Raw genomic sequence first — 21,654 nt, forward strand, 5'->3', positions numbered from 1 at the left:
TCCCCTCTTTTTTCCCCTCTTTTTTCCCCTCTTTTTTCCCCTCTTTTTCCCCCTTTTTCCCCACTTTTTCCCCCTTTTTTCCCCTCTTTTCCCCCCCCTTTTCCCCTTTTTTTCCCCCTTTTTCCCTTTTCCCCCTTTTTTCCCCTCTTTTCCCCCTTTTTCCCTTTTCCCCCTTTTTTCCCCTCTTTTTCCCTTTTTCCCCCCCTTTTCCCCCCTTTTTTTTCCCCTTTTCCCCCTCTTTTTTCCCCTTTTTCCCTCTTTTCCCCTTTTTTTCCCCTTTTTCCCCGTTCCCGCCCTCGGCTCCCCTCACGCCGCCCCTCCCGTCCGCCAGGGGGCGCTCGCTCCCCGCTCCCGCCCGCGGCTGAGGCGTCCGCGGCGCTGCCTGAGCGGCAGGCGCGCCGGCGGGGCGGGGCAGGGCGCAGGCGCGCGGCGGGGCAGCCCGCGCGGCGCAGGGCCCCGGGTCCTGCGTGTGGCGGCGGCGCTCGGCCCGGCCCGGCTCGGCCCGAGATGGCGACCAAGAACTTCCGCGTCAGCGACGGCGACTGGATCTGCCCCGACAAGAAGTGAGGGCACGGCCGGGAGCCGCCGGGAGCGGGGCCGGGAGCGGGGCAGGGAGCCGGCAGTGCGGACGGGGAGCGAGGCGGGGGCCGGGACCGGCCGCGGGGAGCTGGCTTTGGGCGTGGGACGCGCTCGGGTTAAATCGCGGCGCTCGGCGGGTCCCGGCTGGGCTTAACCGCGGCCCTCGTGCTCTGTTCCGTGCCCAGGTGCGGGAACGTGAACTTCGCCAGGAGGACGAGCTGTAACAGATGCGGCAGAGGTGAGTTCGCGGCAGCGCGGCTCCTTCTGCCCCGTGAGGCAGCACTGAGAGCAGCGACTTCTCCGAGCTGTTGGAGAAGTGCCCCCGGTTTTGTTTAAAGGACCCTGAGGTGGTTGCGGTAAGTTCCGAGGCTGCCGTTTCAGGCGCTCTTGTGTCTGTCCCCGCAGAGAAGACGACGGAGGCCAAGATGATGAAGGCGGGGGGGACGGAGATCGGGAAGACGCTGGCCGAGAAGAGCCGCGGGCTGTTCAGCGCCAACGACTGGCAGTGCAAAACGTAGGCTCCAACTCGCGGCTCCTGCCCCGCCCTGGGAATGCCCTGCGCTGCTGGAACGCGGAGGAGAAGTTAAATCCCCACAATTCCTATGAGGATTTGTAGGGATGCTGTGTTTAGTGCAGCACCGGGCGCGGGTGGGGCATCGTTTCCTTTTAAAGCACATGCGTGCCCCTGAAGAGTCTTGGGTTTTGTTTTTAATTACCTTTAACTAATTTAGATACGTATAGAATTTTACAGTAGGTTCGTGTATATTTAGTTTGTTGATTTTTGTGTTACACTTACAGTTATTTATGCTTGTACTTAGTTTTTGTCAGAAAGTGTAAAAAAACCTCTAAGTTACTTTGTTTTGTTTTAAAGTGTGAAGAATCTTTTTTATCTTTTATTTTTTAGTTAGGGCAGTTCTATTAGCGTTGTAAAGTTGCTAGACTAAACAGCATGTTTCATTTATGCTAATAAGCTCAAAGTAGTACATTTAACTTAAATCTGAATGAATTTTTGCTTTGTTAAATCTTCACTCTGTGAATTAATTCGCGCTGGGGTCGCGCTCCCTCGCTGCACGTTAATTAACAGGGCAGCAGAAGCAGCAGCAGTGCCCAGGAGAAAGGCCAGGGCTGCTCAGCTGAGACACTGCCCGTGTTTGGAGGGGATGTGGAGGTGGCACTGCCACCCCCATGGCACTGGGAGCTGCTGCCTTCCCTGGCAGGCTGGGCAGGCCCTGGAGCAGAATTCCCAGGGCAGCGGGGGCTGCCCCTGATCCCTGGCAGTGCCCCAGGCCAGGCTGGACGCTGGCGCTGCAGCAGTGGGAGGTGTCCCTGCCGTGGCAGGGCTGTCCCTGCACACCGAACCGGCCGTGACGCTGGCATTCCTGCACCTGGCAGTTCCAGCCTGGCACCAGCAGCTCGTCCCTTGCAGGGCAGGGAACAGGGCTGGAGCCCCAGGAGAGGCTGGGGGAGCTGGGAAAGAGCCCAGCTGTGCTCCTGTCCCTGCTCCTGCCCACTGAGTTGACATCTTCCCCAGACTGTGCAGTGCTGTCACCTTCCCGAGTGCTGTGTCCCCAGCCTTGTATTCCCAGGCTGAAGGGTAAGCTTTTATTCCCAATCTGGAGGATGTTTTATTCCCATCTGAAGGATAAGGTTTTATTCCCAATCTGAAGGATAAGGTTTTATTCCCAATCTGAAGAATGTTTTATTCCCATCTGGAGGGTGTTTTATTCCCTTCTGGAGGATAAGGTTTTATTCCCATCTGGAGGATGTTTTATTCCCATCTGAAGGGTGTTTTATTCCCATCTGGAGGATGTTTTATTCCCATCTGGAGGGTGTTTTATTCCCATCTGGAGGATAAGGTTTCCCACCTGTCTCTGTCTCCCTGCAGCTGTGGTAACGTGAACTGGGCGCGGCGCTCGGAGTGCAACATGTGCAACACCCCCAAGTACGCCAAGCTGGAGGAGAGGACAGGTGAGCTGGGGGTGCCTCTGGTGCTGGCACTGCCAGCTCTGGGAATCAGAGGGGGCATTCCTTGTTTTCCCTGACTGGCACAGCTCCTGCAAGCTGCAGGTCCTAGGCCTCGGCGAGTTTCGGTGCTGTGGGAAATGGGGGAACGTTCAGCCTGAGCTGCCCCTGGGTTGGATTTTGATGTCAGGACTTTGGAAGCAATGTTTAATTCATCTGCAGAGGCCTCCTGTGGGCTGGCCACGTGCAGATAAGGCTGTTATCTGCTCAGGAGGGCTGGGGCTCACTTTCAGCTCTCCTGAGGGAACGTGAGCCCAGAGCGAACTGGGGCAGGATCTCCTTACAGCTCCTGCACTCTCCCCTCTGCTCCTGGGATCAGGCAGGGAATTCACTGCAGGAATGGAGCAGGGCAGGGAATTTAGAGCACAGGGTGGAACACAAAGGCACAGAAATAAAGGAGCCTAGAGAAGAGCACAGAACTTATTATTTGAAAGGAAAACCAGTATTTCAGTATTGAGTATTGTGAAAATAGTAAAGGATATTAAATAATATAATAATATTTCATGTAATTGTTATAATTGCAAATAATATATCTCCATATTTATTATTTAAATAACTTATTGAAGTACTTAGTACTTAATTAAGTTGATAAATACTTTTAGTGGTCCTAATCCATTATTTTAATTGGATTTGTGAGAAACTGCATTTAATAAACGTGCGTGGGAACAATTCATGTTCCTCCTGAGATCCTGTTCCGTCCTTATGGCAGATGTGTAATTCCATGAGGGTTTCCAGAGCCCCTGTGGACGTTTGTGTGCTCCAGGCAGCTGAAGGCTTTGTGTTGTTTTGCCCCTTTTTCAAGGCTACGGAGGAGGATTCAATGAACGGGAGAACGTGGAATACATAGAGCGGGAGGAGTCCGACGGGGAGTACGATGAGGTAAGGGAGGGCAGGGACTGCTCTGGAGAGACTCTTGTTGTGTTTTTGAAGGATATCCCAGGAAATTGAAGTACAAAGTGCTCAGATTCCCGTTCATCTCTCTGGAATCTCACTGTCCCCAAGACGAGCGTCTCTTTGAAAGTTCCTTGTTGCTAATTGACATTCCGCAGTGCTCCATTTTCCCTTGGGGCAAGATCTCATTTAAAATTGATGATTATTTATTTTCTTATAGAAGTGTTATCAAAAATACAGTTGGTGGTTGTTTTTTATTCAATCCTGTTCTAATCCTGGCACAAACTTCCTCAGTTTGGGCGCAAAAAGAAAAAGTACCGGGGGAAGCCGGTGGGTCCTGCCTCCATCCTGAAGGAAGTGGAAGATAAGGAATCTGAGGGGGAGGATGAGGAGGATGAGGATGAAGATCTCTCCAAGTATAAATTGGATGAGGTAGGATGGTTTGTTGTCTTGAAGCAGTTTTTAATCATGATTTCAGTGCTGCCCAGGAGCAGGGGAAGGGCTGATCAGTGTTTTCAGCTGCCTTTAGAGCAGAGCTGTGGCAGTAACGGTGCCCAAAGCTGCTGGAAGAGATGTGCACAAGCTCTGCTTTGTTCCAAACACCTGCACTCAAAAATGGGCAGTTTCTTAAATCAGAAATGACAAGCCTGTCTGAGATCAGAACCCAGAACTCCAAGATCTTTATTTGGAACTGGGATGTGTGGCTACCACGTATAGCGAGTGCTCTTGAGTTTTCTTCCTAGGCTTTTAAAACCACATCAGATTTATTTTTTATAAAATGAAATAAAATTTCTGAGGGTTTTTTCCATCTTTTCTGAGCTATATGAGTATCACTTATTGGATTTTCCACATCTTTGGGCAGCAGCCCTGCAGAGACGTGTGCAGGTGGTCGTGTTTTACACAGCAGTCACCAAACTTTGCATATGAGATCTGTCTCTGCAGAGTTGGGCTTTGCTTAGAGATTCTGAGGGTGAAGATTCATTTAAAGTAAGTGGTGAAAATGTGTCTGTGGAGTCATTAACTTCATTAAATATTGGGGGGGGGAGTGTTGCAGGGTTTTTATTACTTCATTCAAAACCAATTTTCAGTCACTCGTCACTGCTTAGGATTGTGGAGTCTCATTAAATTCCGTTCAGTTTTCAAAGGCCAGGAAAGAGCACGAGGTAAACGCTGGCATAAGTAAAAACTGAAGGGAAGCTAAAAGCGCTGCCTGAGTTTGCTGTGTTGTGCCCGTGGCAGGATGAGGATGAAGACGATGCTGACCTGTCCAAGTACAACCTGGATGCCAGCGAGGAGGAGGACACCAACAAGAAGAAGAAGCCGCCGAGGCGCAGCCGCTCCAAGTCCCGCTCCTCCCACTCGCGCTCGTCCTCGCGCTCATCCTCTCACTCGAGCTCAAGGTCTAGGTCCAGGTAAACGGGTACAGGTCCAGGGTAACGCCAGGCAAAATGTCAGTATCTGACTTCCTTTTTACTTTGTTTGATTGCCTTACAGTTGTGTGATGATGTCAATAACTCTCCATTTACAGAGGTGGTGATGCTCTGCCTGAGCTGCAGCAGGGAGGCTCCGTGGGGCTTGTGGCTTGTTTTAGTGATTTAAGTTGATGTTTGGTGAAATCCTTCAAAGAAATGGAATAATGTGATTTATTTTCAGGTTTTCAGGCTCGTTGGCCTTGTGTGGTTCTGTTGTTGGACAGAGGGGGGCACTGCTGGAGTGGGAGGAGGTGGCAGAAGAGGCAGTGACAATGCAGCCCAGGCAGATTCAGGGAAAGGACACAGTGGGAATATCCTGGGAATAAAGACAAGAAACTTGAACTCGAGTTAATGGCAAGTGACAAAGTTTTAAATGCAATGGCAGTGTTGTCAGAACATTCCCATCGATATTGTCAGAACCTTCCCATCCCTGGAACTGTCCAAGGCCAGGCTGGACAGGACTTGGAGCAGCCTGGTCTGGTGGAAGGTGTCCCTGCCCATGGAACAGTGAAATGAGATGAGCTTTAAGGTCCCTCCCAACCCAAACCACTCTGGAGTTCTCTAATAACACTGAGGGTTTACAGGGGACCTCACAAAGATCTACTGGGCAGGCTTAAGCTTTCTCATTGCTATTTAAATTCAGTAATAAATGAACAATTCAGTCAGTGATTTGAAACTGGCTGATGTCAGTATTGGAGCTCTTGAGCTGCCTTACAGCTCATGCAAGGAGGATCCTGATAATTCAGAACCAGCTCCCAGGGTCATTTATTAAATTCACATCTGTAAAGTTCAAGTTCCTTCTGATCTTCCCAGCTTATCCTTGCCCCTCTGTGCTCTCAGTGCTGTCACTGCCCAAATTCTGCAGCCCCTTGTAACCAGGGGCCAGCCCCTGCCTCTGGCTTGGCTTCTCCCCATCACTGTTGGCTCTTGCTCCTGCTGCCTCTTCTGCTCCCCAGCCTCCCCTGCTTCCCACTGCTCAGAGCAGTCTGAGTGCAGTGCTTGGCTGGGAGGCTCCAAGGACACTCAGAACCCCACCTGCCCATAACTGTGGTCATTTACAGTGATACATATTAACATTCACAAATACTAACAGTGAAGGAGAAAGTAACTTGTCCTGAGATTTCAGCTTCCTCTTGAACTTTCTGCTTTTAGCTACAGATAATTGGAAATATCAGTTACCGTTTGTGGATGCTTTTTTTGCTGGTTTTAAAAAGGTTTAAATGTATTTCCTAGCTAGGAAATGTTCACACTACTGTGTCCTGCCCTGTAAAATGAGAAAGTTGTGGTAACAGTATAAACTCAGGGGTTTGAGAGCAAGTAGGATATATTTTACCTGAAAATATTCTTAGAATTTGTTTTAAGTGCTTTTGTTTCCAGTGGTTGACGGAGCCCACTCCCATTGTTAAATTTCTCTTGTGGTTTGTGCTTTAGAGAAAATCCATCAGTGAAAAATACGGAAATAATTGTGGCCAGTTGCAAGTTGTGTTGCATATGGCAGTATTTTAGCCCCAAATTAACCACTTAATTTATAATGCAGGGGAAAATCTTCATGAAAATTTGAAGGTTATTACAAAGTGCTTGTGAGAACTGGCTGGGGGGAAATTCAGCTGACCAATCCTAATGCTCTCATCTGCTCTGCCTTTCAAGGAAACTGATGGATTTCCAGTTAAGGCACAAATTAAAGCATTGATTTCATGAAATAATGAATAGATAGGCAGTTATTTCTTTTTGGCAGGTAACTGCAGTCCTGTTTAATTGTTGTGCTTTGTTTTAGGAACCATAATCTCAAGCTGACTCTGTAATGCTTTTAATGCAAGATCTTGCTGTGTAGAAGTGTCTGGTTTAAAGTGTGCTGTGGTGATGCTGGGGGCAGGAGGGGATTGGCATTTTAGCACTCAGACTGTGTTGCTGCCTCGTGTCTGCTGCTCTCAGGAGCAGTAACTCTGCTACATGCAAGTCAGACACTGGAAAAAGATCTCCCGTGTTGTTGCAGGTCCCATTCCAGGAGTTCTTCCAGCTCCAGATCGAGATCCCGCTCCAGCTCCAGGGAACAGTCGCGGTCCCGTGGGTCCAAATCCAGGTGAATGAGGTACCAGCCTGTCCCTGCACAGACACAGGGCACAGGCTGCAGCTGCTCTGGTGCCACCCTGAGGCTGTGCTGCTCAGACAAACATTAACTGCTTTTTATCTTGGAAGTCAGACTGGCTGGGTCTCTGCACCGGGTGTTCCACCACAGCTGTGTTCACTGAGGAGCAGAGGTTTTGGTGCAAGAGGTTAAGTCTGGCCTAAGCCGGACGAGCGGACGCCACCGAGCTGCAGTGGAGGAAGAAGGATTTGAGTGCATGGTTCCCTGCTGCAGGCATTTGGGTGCTTTTCCTGTTTCCACTGTGGCTGCTTGAGCTGGAGGAATGTTAGAAATGCCACTGTCCTTCTGGTTTTGTGTTCAGTGAGAATTCTGCATCTTCCATGAGACAGGGCAGCCGTTCCTGTACAAACCTGGGGGAGCATAGGGAGATGTTGGTAGGAGATGGGGGGAGAGGCTGAGAGCAGTCAGAGTGATTTGTGTAGAGTGTCACTGAGCTGGGCAGGCACAGGAACAAAAGCACATTTGAGGTGTCCTTGCACAGGCATTCCATTGGCAGAACATTCCCTCTGTGGTGGAATGAAGGGCTGTCCCTTCTCCGTGCATGCACAGAATCCCAAGATTCTAAATGAGGAAGATGGGTTGGGAAGAACAGTCACAAATGCTGCCACCACCCCTTGGGGGCAGGGACGTGCTGTGGATTATCCCGTGAGGGTCAGCACAGGATGGAATCCATGCTTTTGGGAAGAGGAAAGGTGTCCCTGTGCCCCACCAGAGGGGCACTGTGTTCCAAGAGAGGTTTTTAAATATTCTGACTCCATTCTGAGAGGCTTTTTGCAGTGTTTTGGTTGAGGAAGCTTTCAGTCTCTTCAGAAATGTAGTTTGAGATCTGTAAATATAACAGCTGGATTTGTTACTGTTTGGTCAGATGAACGTGCAGTGTGAAGTGTCCATTAGGATAAAGTGAACCACGGTAAATCAGCTTTAGATCTCTGGTTTCCAGGTGATTCTGATGTGTGAATTTAACTGCTGAGGAAGGTCCTTGCAGAGGCAACTTCCCAGCAGTCGCCCAGTGCTTTATTGCCAAAATGGCTCATTCTGGTGAATGCTGAGGAGAGCTTTCCAAACCATTGGTGGTCCATTTATCAGGAAACACTACTTAGCAGAATTTCTTAGGCAAGCTGCCCTGGCAGTAGCAGTGTTCTTGGCAGAGTAAGTATGGAAGTGTTTATTTTCCACACCCCTGGAGAAAACAGAGTAGTGAATGTTCATGAAAACTGTCTCTGCTTGTTCTTTGTGCCTTCTCCACGATCCCAGAATTAAATGTGGTTTATTTCTCAATCAATAAAGATCCAGCTCCAGGTCCTACAGGGGGTCTTCCACCCCAAGGAAAAGATCTTGCTCCAGCTCTCGCTCCTCATCTTCCCCGGAGAGAGGCAAGAAGCGAAGCCGCTCTAGATCCTCTTCCTCTGGTGATCGCAAAAAAAGGCGCTCGAGATCACGGTCACCCGAAAGGTTTGGGTTTATGTAGAATAAGAATGGCTGTATTGACATGTGTGATGGTTTATTGTAGTTATCCAAGGACTGAGATTCACTGGGAAACAATCAAATCTGAGCAGTTACTCTCGTAGTAAAAGTAGCTTCCTCACTTGCCCTACTCTTTCTTTTGTTAACCTCTCTGTAATTGTTTTTTTTTAAATAATTTTCCCCCCTCCATTGAAAGTCCTCCTGGTAGGAGCATGTTCTGTATAAAGACCTGGCTCACCCTTCTTTCAGTTTGTGACAGTGTTAATGTGTTCATTATTGAATTATTGAATTATTTTCTTAAGTAAATACTGCGTTGAAATAGAAACTGTATTCTACTCTCACTATTAAACTTAGACTTTTAGTGTTAAATTAGCGGCTTAAAGTTACTTTGCATATTCTTGTAAGGCCCCCATGAGATATACTTGGCTTCCAGCTATGGTAGGATGCTGCTCAAAGTGGGTGCCAGGATGAATCTGAGCTCATTTCTGTGCATGCTTTCTCCATTTGTATCTTGCAGACGCCGCAGATCTTCCTCCGGATCCTCCCATTCTGGTTCCCGTACGAGTTCTAAAAAGAAATAATGTGTAAAAGCTCACACTTACAAAAACCCACCAAAATTCCAGTCAGTGCATGAGACATTTTTAAGAAGTTGGTGTCTTACTTGGTCAGAAGTGCTCAATCTGCTAGTAGAGGTGCATGTCTGTCCTGGCTTTCTGGCAAACTGCAGCTTTGTTCATCCATCACCCAAACCCGCAGTAGCATTTTAAGCCATAAACTCCCCGGCACAGGGGGAAGTTCCGTGGTGTGTGGGGGGGTTTTATTATTTTTCAAGATCAGTTCCTCCACTCCTGGCTCCCTCAGCTGGAGGAGCAGGTTGGGAATGTCCTGGCACAGCTCTTTGTGCAAGGAAGAAGCCGTGAGTTTTCCAGAGCAGGATGGAGCTCCCGTGGGGACCACAGCAGGGGCAGGGCTGGGGGCACCTGGGGCCAGCAGTGGGGCCTTGGGCTGAGCAGTTTTTGTTTTGCCACGTAGCAGTGCCAGTGCAGATGGACACCCCTCTCTAGCAGCTCAAACCCCCCAGTCCATCATGATTCTAGAGGGAATTAGCTTCACTCCTGGCGAGGGAGGACGTTGGCAGCCAGCACAGCGCTGCGGCTGCGGCGGTTTCCAGAGCCCGGACTCCGGGATCCCTCCTTCCCGACGGATCAGTTGGGATCTGCTCCTGGGCTGGAGCAGTATGGAACTGGCTCCTTGGAATCAAGGGAAGCTTCCGCAGGCCGCCTGTAAAATTTCCTTTGGGGCTGACTAAAATTTTCAAGGTATCTTAATTTTATTTTTCTTTAAAAATGAGAATGAATAAACTGTGTAGAAAGTCCTGGCATCTTCAACGTCTTCTTCATCGATCATTCTTTTTCCCTTCAACATAATTTATGGCTTAAAATGCTTTATGGAATCCATAAATGAGTATAAAACTTGGTCTCTCTTGAGCTCCGTTTGGTTAAGAAAGGTTTAAGTTTCTTCAGTGCCATCACAAGGTAAGTATGGTAAGGAAAACTCTTCTTTTTAAGCAAGCAAAGAGCAATATACCTTCATTTATTTCAGTAATAAAACTGCCAGATTTGCTGCTTGTTTTGATAAACTGCACAGAAACAAACGGAGCAAAATGGAAAAACTCCATTTGGCTTTTTTTTTCCTCTTTTTTTTTTTCCTGTTTTTTTTGAACCACGTCTTATGGACTGGTCTAGAAACAAAATGTTTTTGGTGTAGAGGTATTTTGATAAATCTCTTTGCAGAAAAAATGCAGTTTCTTCTTTAATGCTTTCTTTTCTCTCTAATTTCCATGCTAAATGTGTGTAGGTTGCACAAGAGCAGGTTAGTCTGTAACTGTGCCTCTGACTTCAACTAAACTGTAAAACCAGATCAAGTAGACGCTCTGTTGTTAGCCTTGGGTTTTCTTGTGCTTTGTATTCCAATTGTTGCTGTACTTAACAGATGGGAGGTTTTAAATTTAGCAACTGATAGGCCACAGGCAGAGGAGGAGGAGGAGGAGGATGGTCCATTTGGCTTAGAGAACGTGTAAGGCAAAATGATGCTGTAGACAAGTGTAAATAAAACCTGTGAGTCAAGTGTGCTCGAGTGCTTTGTCCTGGGGACACGCAGACTTCCCTGTCACCTTCACTGACCCTGATCCCTGTCACCTTCACTGATCCCTGTCACCTTCATTGACCCTGATCCCTGTCACCTGTCCTGATCCCTGTCACCTGCCCTGACCCTGATCCCTGTCACCTGTCCTGATCCCTGTCACCTGCCCTGACCCTGATCCCTGTCACCTTCACTGATCCCTGTCACCTGCACTGACCCTGATCCCTGTCACCTGCCCTGACCCTGATTGCTGTCACCTTCACTGACCCTGTCACCTGCACTGACCCTGATCCCTGTCACCTTCATTGATCCCTGTCACCTGCACTGATCCCTGTCACCTGCCCTGACCCTGATCCCTGTCACCTTCATTGATCCCTGTCACCTGCCCTGACCCTGATTGCTGTCACCTTCATTGATCCCTGTCACCTGCCCTGACCCTGATTGCTGTCACCTTCACTGATCCCTGTCACCTGCCCTGACCCTGATCCCTGTCACCTTCATTGATCCCTGTCACCTGCACTGATCCCTGTCACCTGCCCTGACCCTGATCCCTGTCACCTTCATTGATCCCTGTCACCTGCACTGACCCTGGTCCTCATCAGCTCACCTGGCCCATGGGTCCTATGTGTTGCAGTCCTTTAAGCCTTAAAAATTATTTTTAATTTCAACAGCACATGAGCTTTTACAAAACTTCCAGGTGTTCTGGCAGACTCATGGACTATCTTGGGCTGGATGTGACCCACAGGGATCATTGATCCAGACCCCCCAACAATCCCACCCTGGGCATCCCTGGCAGCATCCAAACCCTCCTGGAGCTCCGGCAGCCTCGGGGCCGTGCCCATTCCCTGGGGATCTGGGCAGTGCCAGCACCCTCTGGGCCAGAACCTTTCCTGGTGTCCGCCCTGCCCCTCCGCTGGCCCAGCCTGGGGCCGTTCCCTCTCACAGAATCACAGAATGATGAGGTTGGAAGAGACCTCCGAGATCATCAAGTCCAACCTGTGCCCCAACACCTCAACCAGACTACAGCACCCAGTGCCATGTCCAGTCTTTTTTTAAACACACCCAGAGATGGTGACTCCACCACCTCCCAGGGAAGACAATTCCAGTACTTTATTATTCTTTCGGTGAATTTTTTTTTTCCTGATATCCAACCTGAACCTTCCCTGCCGTAGCCTGAGGCTGTGACCTCTTGTTCTGTCAGTGCTGCCCGGTGGAAGAGACCGACCCCACCTGTCTGCACCTCCCTTCAGGGAGCTGTGGAGAGCAATGAGGTCACCTCTGAGCCTCCTCTTCTCCGGGCTGAGCACCCCCAGCTCCTCCAAACGTTCCTCACAGGGTTTGTGTTTCCAGCCCCTCTCCAGCCTCGCTGCCTCCTCTGGATGCGCTCGAGCATCCCAACGTCCTTCCCAAACTGAGGGGCCAGGACTGGGCACAGCCCTCGAGGTGTGCCCTCACCAGTGCTGAGTACAGGGGGAGAATGAGCTCCCTGCTCCTGCTGGCCTCACCATTCCTGATCCAGGCCAGGATGCCGCTGGCCACCAGGGCACACTGCTGGCTCTCCTCCTGTCCCTGTTCCCTGGAGCACAACCCGGCCCCCCGGCTGTCCCCTCCTGTCAGGAGCTGTGCAGAGCCACAAGGGCCCCCCTGAGCCTCCTTTTCTCCAGGCTGAGCCCCGTCCCAGCCCCTCGTTCCCTCCCCAGCCCGGTTCCCGCTCCGTTCCCTCAGGCTCTGCCCGCTCCCGCCCCGCCTCTCCCGGCCCCGGGGCGGGTCCCGCCCGTCCCTCACATAAAGCGGCCGCGCGGCGCCGCCGCCTCCGTGCGGGACCTGCCGGCTGCGGGCCCGCTCCATGCGGGACCTGCCGGCTCCGGGATGAGCCCCTGGCAGCACTGCCCGCCCAACGCCAGCGCGGCCGGCGGGCCGGGCCCGCGGGGGAACGGCACGGGCCGGGCGGCCGAGCGCGGCAGCGCCGTGTCCGTGGCCATCCCGCTGACCATGATGCTGACGGGCATCGTGGGCAATGCCCTGGCCATGCTGCTCGTGTCCCGCAGCTACCGCGCCAAGGGCAGCCGCAGGAAGCGCTCCTTCCTGCTGTGCATCGGCTCCCTGGCGCTCACCGACATGCTGGGCCAGCTGCTCACCAGCCCCATCGTCATCTCCGTGTACCTGTCGGGCCGGCCCTGGGCGGCCATGGACCCCTCGGGCCGCCTCTGCGACTTCTTCGGCTTCAGCATGACGGTGTTCGGGCTGTGCCCGCTGCTGATCGCCAGCGCCATGGCCGTGGAGCGGGCGCTGGCCATCCGCGCCCCGCACTGGTACGCGAGCCACATGAGCCCGCGGGCCACCGAGCGCGGCCTGGCCGCCATCTGGGCCGCCGGCGTGGCCTTCGCGCTGCTGCCGCTGGCCGGGCTGGGCCGCTACGCGCTGCAGTGGCCCGGCACCTGGTGCTTCATCAGCGCGGCCGGCGGCAGCGCCTTCGCCGCCGCCTTCGCCGCGCTGGGGCTGCTGTCCCTCGTGGTCACCGGCGCCTGCAACCTGGCCACCATCGAGGCGCTGGTGTCCCGCTGCCGCGCCAAGGCCGGCGCGGCGCAGCCCGGCTCGCGGTGGGGCCGCATCGCCACCGAGACGCTGCTGCAGCTGCTGGGCATCATGTGCGTGCTGTCGGCCTGCTGGGCACCGCTGCTGGTAGGTCCCGGGCAGCGCGGCGACCCCCGGGCTGCCCTCGGCGTCCTCCGGGGCAGGAGCCAGCGGGGGAGGCTCCGGCGGTCACTGCTCCTGGGGACATCCATGGAGAGCAGGACAGCGGGGACGGGGACAGAGCCAGCGGGGGAGGCTCCGGCGGTCACTGCTCCTGGGGACATCCATGGAGAGCAGGACAGCGGGGACGGGGACAGAGCCAGCGGGGGAGGCTCCGCGGGTCACTGCTCCTGGGGACATCCATGGGCAGCCCCCCGGCGGGACAGCGGGGACGGGGACAGAGCCAGCGGGGGAGGCTCCGGGGGTCACTGCTCCTGGGGACATCCGTGGAGAGCCCCCCGGCGGGACAGCGGGGACGGGGACAGAGCCGCGGCTGCAGAGGGTGGGACGGAGCTGGGAGAGGTCCCAGAGGAGAGCCGAGTGCAGGGAAACCAGCTGCAGGAGCCGGAGATTGAAGGAGGAGAGCAAGGTTCTTGTGCGGAGGAGAAAAGGGGGATGTGAGGAGAGGCTCTGGGAGCAGGACGCTGCAGCCAGGTGGGAATTAGGGGGTTTTATTTGCTCCCACCTTGCCGCAAAACTTCAAACGGTGTTTTTTGAGAAAACGCACAAGCCATGACTCTGTGAGTGCCTTGTGGCTGGCAGCCCGCTGTGTTTGATTTACAGCAGCCTTCCGGGCTTGTCCAGCCTGCTCTTTAAGGATCTTTGCATTGATTTCCACTATTTTATTATTCCTTCCTTAGGAACCCCTCCTCGTGGTGCAGGAGTGCGGGAGGCAGAATCCACATCTTTGCTGTGTGGGACCAGGGCACACCCGGGGCTCTGGAATCCCAAAAGGCTGGGTTATTATGTCAAGGACTAGTAGGATTTTAGGGAAATTGGTTCTTGGGCTCTCTGAGCAGGATGGGCTGAAGCTGGTTGAGGAAATGCTGAGGTTATGTGAAAGGTTCTTTCTGGCTGGAGAAGGAGTTTTCTTCTTGTCCTGTCAGCCCTGAGGGTTCCACCAGCCTTGCAGCATGACAGGAGAGCCCTGAGATGGGGAAGCATTTCCTCCTCCCTCATAACCAGGTAAATCCGTGAGGAAGCAGAGATTCCGCTTGGTGGTTTGGTGCCCACAGGCACGAGGGAATTCATCAGCACTTCCCTTCCCTCGGCAGCAGCAACACTTGGAGGTGTGGAACTTCTGCTGTGGAGTTCTCACAATCCAGACTCATGGCTGCAGGGATTTTTTTATAAATACACCTCCATTTTTATACATAAACCTCCATTTACATGCACCCCAACTTGTTCTGTGCACCTCTGAAGTGCAGGTCAGGAATTAGAGACCAGATTTTTGGAGAAGTGATCATGGAGAATGCAAAAGCCTTTTCAGTGAAAGCCAGCTCGTAGCAATCATTTAATCCGTAGCTGCAGCACTCAGCAGTTGTAAGAAATGGAGCTGAAATGGAAATCTGGCGCTTTACAGAGGAGGTTTTTTTTATTTCTGTGTTTTTTTTAAAGACATCTGAGTTTTGTAACTGAGAACTGATGGATCCTGGCAGCTGCTGCTGTGAGGTAAACAACGCCCTCGCCACACACGGTATTTTTAGAGCTGATCTGTTGATGCAAACGACAAAATCAAATGTGATTTAGCAGCAGAGGGAAAGCTCTGACATCGTGGCTGTGCTCTGGAGGGCTCCTTGGAGTGTCCTGCACGTCTGGCTCTGTGCTGGCCTGGGAAGGAGGGAGGAGAGCAGACAGTGCAGGAATTGTTTCCTTTTTCCAAGCACACAGGAGCTTGTTGGACTCACAGAGAACCCCCCAACCCAGTGTGGTGGTGCTGGTTTCCAGTTCACACTGACCTTCTGGTGGTTTTGGAGCGTGTACTGACAGGACACAGGGAATGCCTTCCCAGAGGGCAGGGTTAGATGGGATGTTGAGAAGGAATTCCTGGCACAGGTGCCCAGAGCAGCTGGGGCTGCCCCTGGATCCCTGGCAGTGCCCAAGGCCGGGCTGGACACTGGGGCTGGGAGCACCTGGGACAGTGGGAGGTGTCCCTGCCATGGCAGGGGTGGCCCTGGGTGGGATTTAAGGTCCCAAACCAATCTGGGATTCTGGGATGGCCCCTGAGCTGGAGGGAAGCAGACAAATGACGCTGAGGTGAAATGGAGCAAGCTGTTCCTTGATTTCACAGAAACGCCGCTGCAGCACAACCTGGAATTACAATTATAATTTCAGAGTCCCAGGCTACAAAATTACTCCTTCCCAGAGTTGTTCCCAAGTTATTTAAAGCCAAAATGCTCAGAAGTTCTGCTGCTCTTCCTGTTAAAATACTTCTGCTCCTTATCCCTCCTGGCAGACAGAAATTACAGACGTATAAAACCACACTCATGATAACAGTAAAGTTTTAGCTGCTCTTGTTGAATAAATCCAATCATCATCATTTTGAGCCATTTTTTTAATGGCATGAATTATGTTGACTTTATTCCACCTGATGTTGTTCCTCTGCCTTGTGCAGGCTTTTAATCCATTTAGAAGACCAATATAGGCCATGATAAACAACCTCTAATGATATCAAACAAACAAAATTTCCAGTAGAGCAGCTGTTGGCCCAACAACTACTCCAATAAAGGGATATTACGTAATAAAACCAGAAATGAGCAGCAGTTGTGTGCTTGGGAAATGCATTTTTATTAGCCCGGTGGTTTTGGAGCTCCAGCTGAAAAAGAGATGGCAGAGTCTGGACAGGGACAGTGTGTGAAGAGCCAGGGGGGTGGTCAGGTTCTGGCAGTGTGGCTCTGGTGCTCTAGTGGCTCCTGATGTGCTCTGGGTCTGTACCCATGTTTTTACAAAGCTCTGCACCCCTGTTTTCACAAGGCTCTATCCATGGCCGCTTCTGTCAATGAAATGTCGTGGGTGGAATCTTCAGCTGCTTCTGTTTAAAGGAACAAAAACAATTCTCCTGTGCTGTCCATGCTGCCCTGCCCTCCAGACTGAGCCCAGGCTTTCCAAGGTCAACAATGGTTATTGATCTGGCACCCAGAATATCCCTTGGAGTGGAAAAATCCTCCCTGGAGCCTCTGCTCGCGGTCACTGTGGCTCCGGCTGTCCCAGCCTGGGGGGACAGCAGCAGCCCAGCTGTGACCTTTGTAGTGACACAGCTCTGAGGAGGCTTCCTGTGGGATTGCAGGTTGGCTCTTTCCAAAGGCCAGGACTGGCAGCGATTCCCAGCGGCTCTGCTCCCTCGGGCTGTTCCCAGCAGTTTTGGGCCAGGCTGCCAGTTTATCCCGGGGCTGGAGGGGCTGGGAGAGCTGGAGGTGCCCCGGGGCAGCGCTGGGGGTGCGTCCATCTCCGTGGCACTGGGAGCACACACACGGCACGATGGACAGCCCCAGTTCCACAGGGATCCCGGGCAGCACGCTCGGACAGCTGGGGCCTCCAAGCCATGGCCAAGAAAGATTTGAGAGCAGAAAAAGGATCTGTTCAGGAAACCGAGGTGTTCAGGAGCCCTCCCACAGAGTCCCATACAGGCTGGGGTCGGGAGGGACCTTAAACTCATCCAGGGACACCTTCCACCAACCATCCCCGGCTGCTCCAAGCCCCGTCTGGGACGCTTCAGGGACGCGGGGGCAGCCCCGGCCTCCGCGGGGCAGTGCCACAGCCGTGGGCAGCAGCCCCTGACCCGTGTCCCTTGTCCGTGTCCCTCCCCAGGTGACCATGCTGAGGATGGTGTCGGAGCCCGCGGGCGGGCCGTGCCGCGGCGGCTCGCAGCGCTGGGAGCTGCGCAGGGAGTGCAACCTGCCGCTGACGGCCGTGCGCCTGGCCTCCCTCAACCAGATCCTGGACCCCTGGGTGTACCTGCTGCTGCGCCGCATCCTGCTGCGCAAGTTCTGCCAGGCCGCCAGCGCCGTGTCCCACTGCCCCAACGCCAGGGACAGGGCCCTCACCCTGTCCGAGGAGATCCGCCGCACCGCCGCCTGAGGGGACATCCATGGCGGCCTGAGGGGACATCCACCGCGGCCTGAGGGGACATCCATGGTGGCCTGAGGGGACATCCACCGCGGCCTGAGGGGACATCCATGGTGGCCTGAGGGGACATCCACCACGGCCTGAGGGGACATCCACCGCGGCCTGAGGGGACATCCATGGTGGCCTGAGGGGACATCCACAATGGCCTGAGGGGACATCCGCAATGGCCTGAGGGGACATCCGCAATGGCCTGAGGGGACATCCACCGCGGCCTGAGGGGACATCCATGGTGGCCTGAGGGGACATCCACAATGGCCTGAGGGGACATCCACAATGGCCTGAGGGGACATCCACCGCGGCCTGAGGGGACATCCCACAATGGCCTGAGGGGACATCCGCAATGGCCTGAGGGGACATCCACCGCGGCCTGAGGGGACATCCACCGCGGCCTGAGGGGACATCCATGGTGGCCTGAGGGGACATCCACAATGGCCTGAGGGGACATCCACCACGGCCTGAGGGGACATCCACTGCGGCCTGAGGGGACATCCATGGTGGCCTGAGGGGACATCCACCGCGGCCTGAGGGGACATCCCACAATGGCCTGAGGGGACATCCACAACAGCCTGAGGGGACATCCACCACGGCCTGAGGGGACATCCATGGTGGCCTGAGGGGATATCCATGGCGGCCTGAGGGGACATCCACCGTGGCCTGAGGGGACATCCATGGTGGCCTGAGGGGACATCCACAATGGCCTGAGGGGACATCCGCAATGGCCTGAGGGGACATCCCACAATGGCCTGAGGGGACATCCACTGCGGCCTGAGGGGACATCCCACAGCCACCTGAGGGGACATCCCACAATGGCCTGAAGGGACATCCACAATGGCCTGAGGGGACATCCACAATGGCCTGAGGGGACATCCACAATGGCATGAGGAGACATCCACAATGGCCTGAGGGGACATCCCACAGCTCTGGGAGCTGAGGCCACCTGGAAGTCCTCCTGGCAATCGGCTCCATGCTGGCACCCCCTCACGGTGTCACTGCTTGGACCCAGAGTGCCACATTCTTCCTGCAGGGTGCCAGAAGTGCTGGGATACAGCAGGACAGGACTCTGCATGGTCACTGGTGGCTGAGCTGGGATGAGGGCATTCCATGGCCCCTGCAGAACGGGATGAGGACATCCCATGGTCACTGCCACTCGTGGCCGAGCTGCAGAACAGGATTAGGACATTCCATGGCCCCTGCAGAACGGGATGAGGACACTCCATGGTCACTGCCACTCATGACCAAGCTGCAAAACAGGATTAGGACATTCCATGGTCACTCCCACTCATGGCTGAGATGAGCAGTGGGAGGTTTTGTGGGCCTAAAGTAGAGCCTGAGGGGGCCTCTCTTGCTTTAAGGTAGAAAAAAAATTACTTTCCTGAGAGGAAACAGATTCTAGAGATGGGATTACTGAAGGGACTCACTCCTGAGAATGTTTAATACTAACTTTGTCTCCTTCAGAGAGTCCTTCCTCCTTTTTTCTGGAGGGGCAAGGGGAGACAGGGAGAGAAACCACAGGAATAAGGAAAAAAAAAAAAGAAATTTGATTGGATTTCAGTGTCTTAAAACTGAGCAGGGGTTGTGGCAGTGATAGAACACCCATCCCTTCCAAGAACTGAAGGCAGCACGAGTGTCCTGAGTCACAGATGTGTGCTGATAAACACTCGTCCGCGTGGCAGAAGGGAGATTGAGGAGGATTAGCAGTTCCAATCCATTTGTGCCACATCTGGGGCTTGTTTTTTAAAAAGCTGTGTCTTAACGCATTTTCTTCACCCTTTTGGAGCTGACAGCCTCTCATGTCTCCTGTTTTATGGCCTTCTGGGTGAAGTTAAATGCAAATACAATAAAATATACTTGATATTCCATGTGCCAGGTACTGTGGAATTCAGGGGTCTTACAGGCAAATGAAGTCCTGCATCTGTGAGGAATTTCTTGCACAAAACCTTTAGTTTTGCTCTATTTAATTTGTTTATAAAAGTAACTCCTCAGCAAAGAATCTGTGCCTTCACTTTTGTTCTGCATTGTCTGATTCTTGTCCGCATAAATCTGGTTTTATCCAGGTGATGTCTGAGTCCAGCCTAAAAGCCAAGGTTTAGCTTTAACTGAAGACCCAGCCTAAAACTAATGGATGAAATGCCTTTTTTAGTTAGAGCTGCTGGACCCTGCTCTGTGCTGAGCTGCTCCTGGGTGTAACAGCCGCAGGTTCATCAGTGCTTCAGTTACTGGGTGGTGCTTTGAGGGAAAATGCGCGCTCTTTCTGCTTAAAAAAAGTGCCTTGCTGGAGTCAGACTGGAGGCAGCCTCATTTTGTTGGAATGATTTGGGGCTGGAAAAAGCCTGTGGTGTCCAGAGGATCCCTGTTGTTCCCTCTGTGTACTTTTCCTTTGGGAAAGAGCTCAGCAGAGCCGCTCACTTGTGAAATATGTCGGGATGACCTCAGCTGCCTGCATCAGCCCTGGCCGGCACATTCCTGGCGCCGGGATTGTCTGGGATCAGGCTGGGATGGAGAGGAGTTCTGGGAGGAACAGGGAATCCACCCCTGGGATCCGCTCCTTTATAGGAAGAGCGGGGTGCTGTGTCTCTGAGCACCATGGATCCCGCATGGAAAACCAGGAATGTGACACTGGAAGGGTCCTCCAGGGATTCGGGGCAGCTGATTCTTAATATCGGGGTGGTTTCACTCCAGTTCACACAAAACAATGCATTTGTCATGAATATTCACAGTGCTTGGGACGGGCACTTCTGTCCCTCCGTGCTGGGGCAAAATGAAGAAGCTGGTTCTTCAAAATGGAAGGGATGGGAGCTTTGTCCAGATGGGAAGGGATGGGAGCTTTGTCCAAATGGGAAGGGATGGGAGCCTTATCCAAATGGGAAGGGATGGGAGCCTTGTCCAGATGGGAAGGGATGGGAGCTTTGTCCAGATGGGAAGGGATGGGAGCTTTGTCCAGATGGGAAGAGGTGGGAGCTTTGTCCAAATGGGAAGGGATGGGAGCTTTGTCCAGATGGGAAGAGATGGGAGCTTTGTCCAGATGGGAAGGGATGGGAGCTTTGTCCAGATGGGAAGAGATGGGAGCTTTGTCCAGATGGGAAGGGATGGGAGCCTTGTCCAAATGGGAAGGGATGGGAGCTTCCCGTGTGTTTTTACAGGAGAGGAGGAGTGGGAGCTGTGCCCTCCAGCCATGGCTCTGTGAGGGGCTGCCCTTCCTAAACCCGATCCAAGGAGCTGGAGTGCACCTGGGAGCTTCCACTGACACGTTCACGGCACGGGAAGCTGTGTTTGTGGCGTGTTTCTTTAACGAAGCCTTTTCAGCCTGCTCTCTCTGTGTTGTTCCTCTGCCTGAGGCACTTGGGGAGCTGTAGGGCACCTACAGAAGATCCAGCTGGAGATGATGGTTTGCCTGCAAGCCACTCGTGTGTGTCCCAAAGCCGAGTGTGTTGGACCAGTGAGAATAAAAACCGGAGTGACCCTGGCTGTGCTGGGTTTGCAGGAGCTGCTGGAGGTGGGGCCAGAGCAGATCTTATCTGCCCGGTGATCCAGGAACGACCTGTGGGAGCTGCTCTGCTCAGAATTCCAGCCCAGGGATCCATTGGGGAGCACAGCACCTGCACCCCAACCCCAAACCAGACCAGGGAGCCCCTGGGGAGCACAGCACCTGCACCCCAACCCCAAACCAGCCCAGGGATCCATTGGGGAGCACAGCACCTGCACCCCAACCCCAAACCAGCCCAGGGATCCATTGGGGAGCACAGCACCTGCACCCCAACCCCAAACCAGACCAGGGAGCCCCTGGGGAGCACAGCACCTGCACCCCAACCCCAAACCAGCCCAGGGATCCATTGGGGAGCACAGCACCTGCACCCCAACCCCAAACCCGCCCAGGGATCCATTGGGGAGCACAGCACCTGCACCCCAACCCCAAACCAGACCAGGGAGCCCCTGGGGAGCACAGCACCTGCACCCCAACCCCAAACCAGCCCAGGGATCCATTGGGGAGCACAGCACCTGCACCCCAACCCCAAACCCAGCTCAGGCTCTGCAGTATCCCAGCAGAGGTGAATCATCTGCAGCCCCCCTGCCAAGGCCATTCCCATGTTTTTATCCCATTATTCCTATTGTTTTACTGGGTTTTTGCATTTTGGAATTTTAACAGGAACAGGTCCAGCCTGGCCTTGGGCACTGCCAGGGATCCAGGGGCAGCCCCAGCTGCTCTGGGAATTCTATTCCAGGGCCTGCCCACCCTCACAA

General features: G+C 53.3%; 2 protein-coding genes across 3 annotated transcripts; both read left to right on the plus strand.

The window, feature by feature from the left end:
• Positions 1–446: 446 nt before the first annotated feature.
• Positions 447–10,701, plus strand: ZRANB2 (zinc finger RANBP2-type containing 2). Its single transcript, XM_053950343.1, has 10 exons — positions 447–563; positions 765–817; positions 985–1,093; positions 2,465–2,547; positions 3,404–3,480; positions 3,787–3,924; positions 4,732–4,904; positions 6,958–7,044; positions 8,398–8,562; positions 9,092–10,701. The coding sequence occupies exons 1-10, from the start codon at positions 508–510 to the stop codon at positions 9,153–9,155; spliced, it is 1,005 nt and encodes a 334-aa protein (XP_053806318.1). The 5' UTR covers positions 447–507; the 3' UTR covers positions 9,156–10,701.
• Positions 10,702–12,576: 1,875 nt separating this feature from the next.
• Positions 12,577–21,402, plus strand: PTGER3 (prostaglandin E receptor 3). 2 transcript variants are annotated; one of them, XM_053950938.1, is made up of 2 exons: positions 12,577–13,398; positions 20,556–21,402. In XM_053950938.1, the coding sequence occupies exons 1-2, from the start codon at positions 12,586–12,588 to the stop codon at positions 20,766–20,768; spliced, it is 1,026 nt and encodes a 341-aa protein (XP_053806913.1). In that variant the 5' UTR covers positions 12,577–12,585; the 3' UTR covers positions 20,769–21,402. The 2 variants fall into 2 exon arrangements, with proteins under 2 accessions (XP_053806913.1, XP_053806912.1); XM_053950937.1 differs by lacking the exon at positions 20,556–21,402 and adding an exon at positions 17,098–19,417.
• Positions 21,403–21,654: the final 252 nt, after the last annotated feature.

This window comes from Vidua chalybeata, chromosome 9, assembly GCF_026979565.1.
Source record: "Vidua chalybeata isolate OUT-0048 chromosome 9, bVidCha1 merged haplotype, whole genome shotgun sequence".
NCBI lineage: Eukaryota > Metazoa > Chordata > Aves > Passeriformes > Viduidae > Vidua > Vidua chalybeata.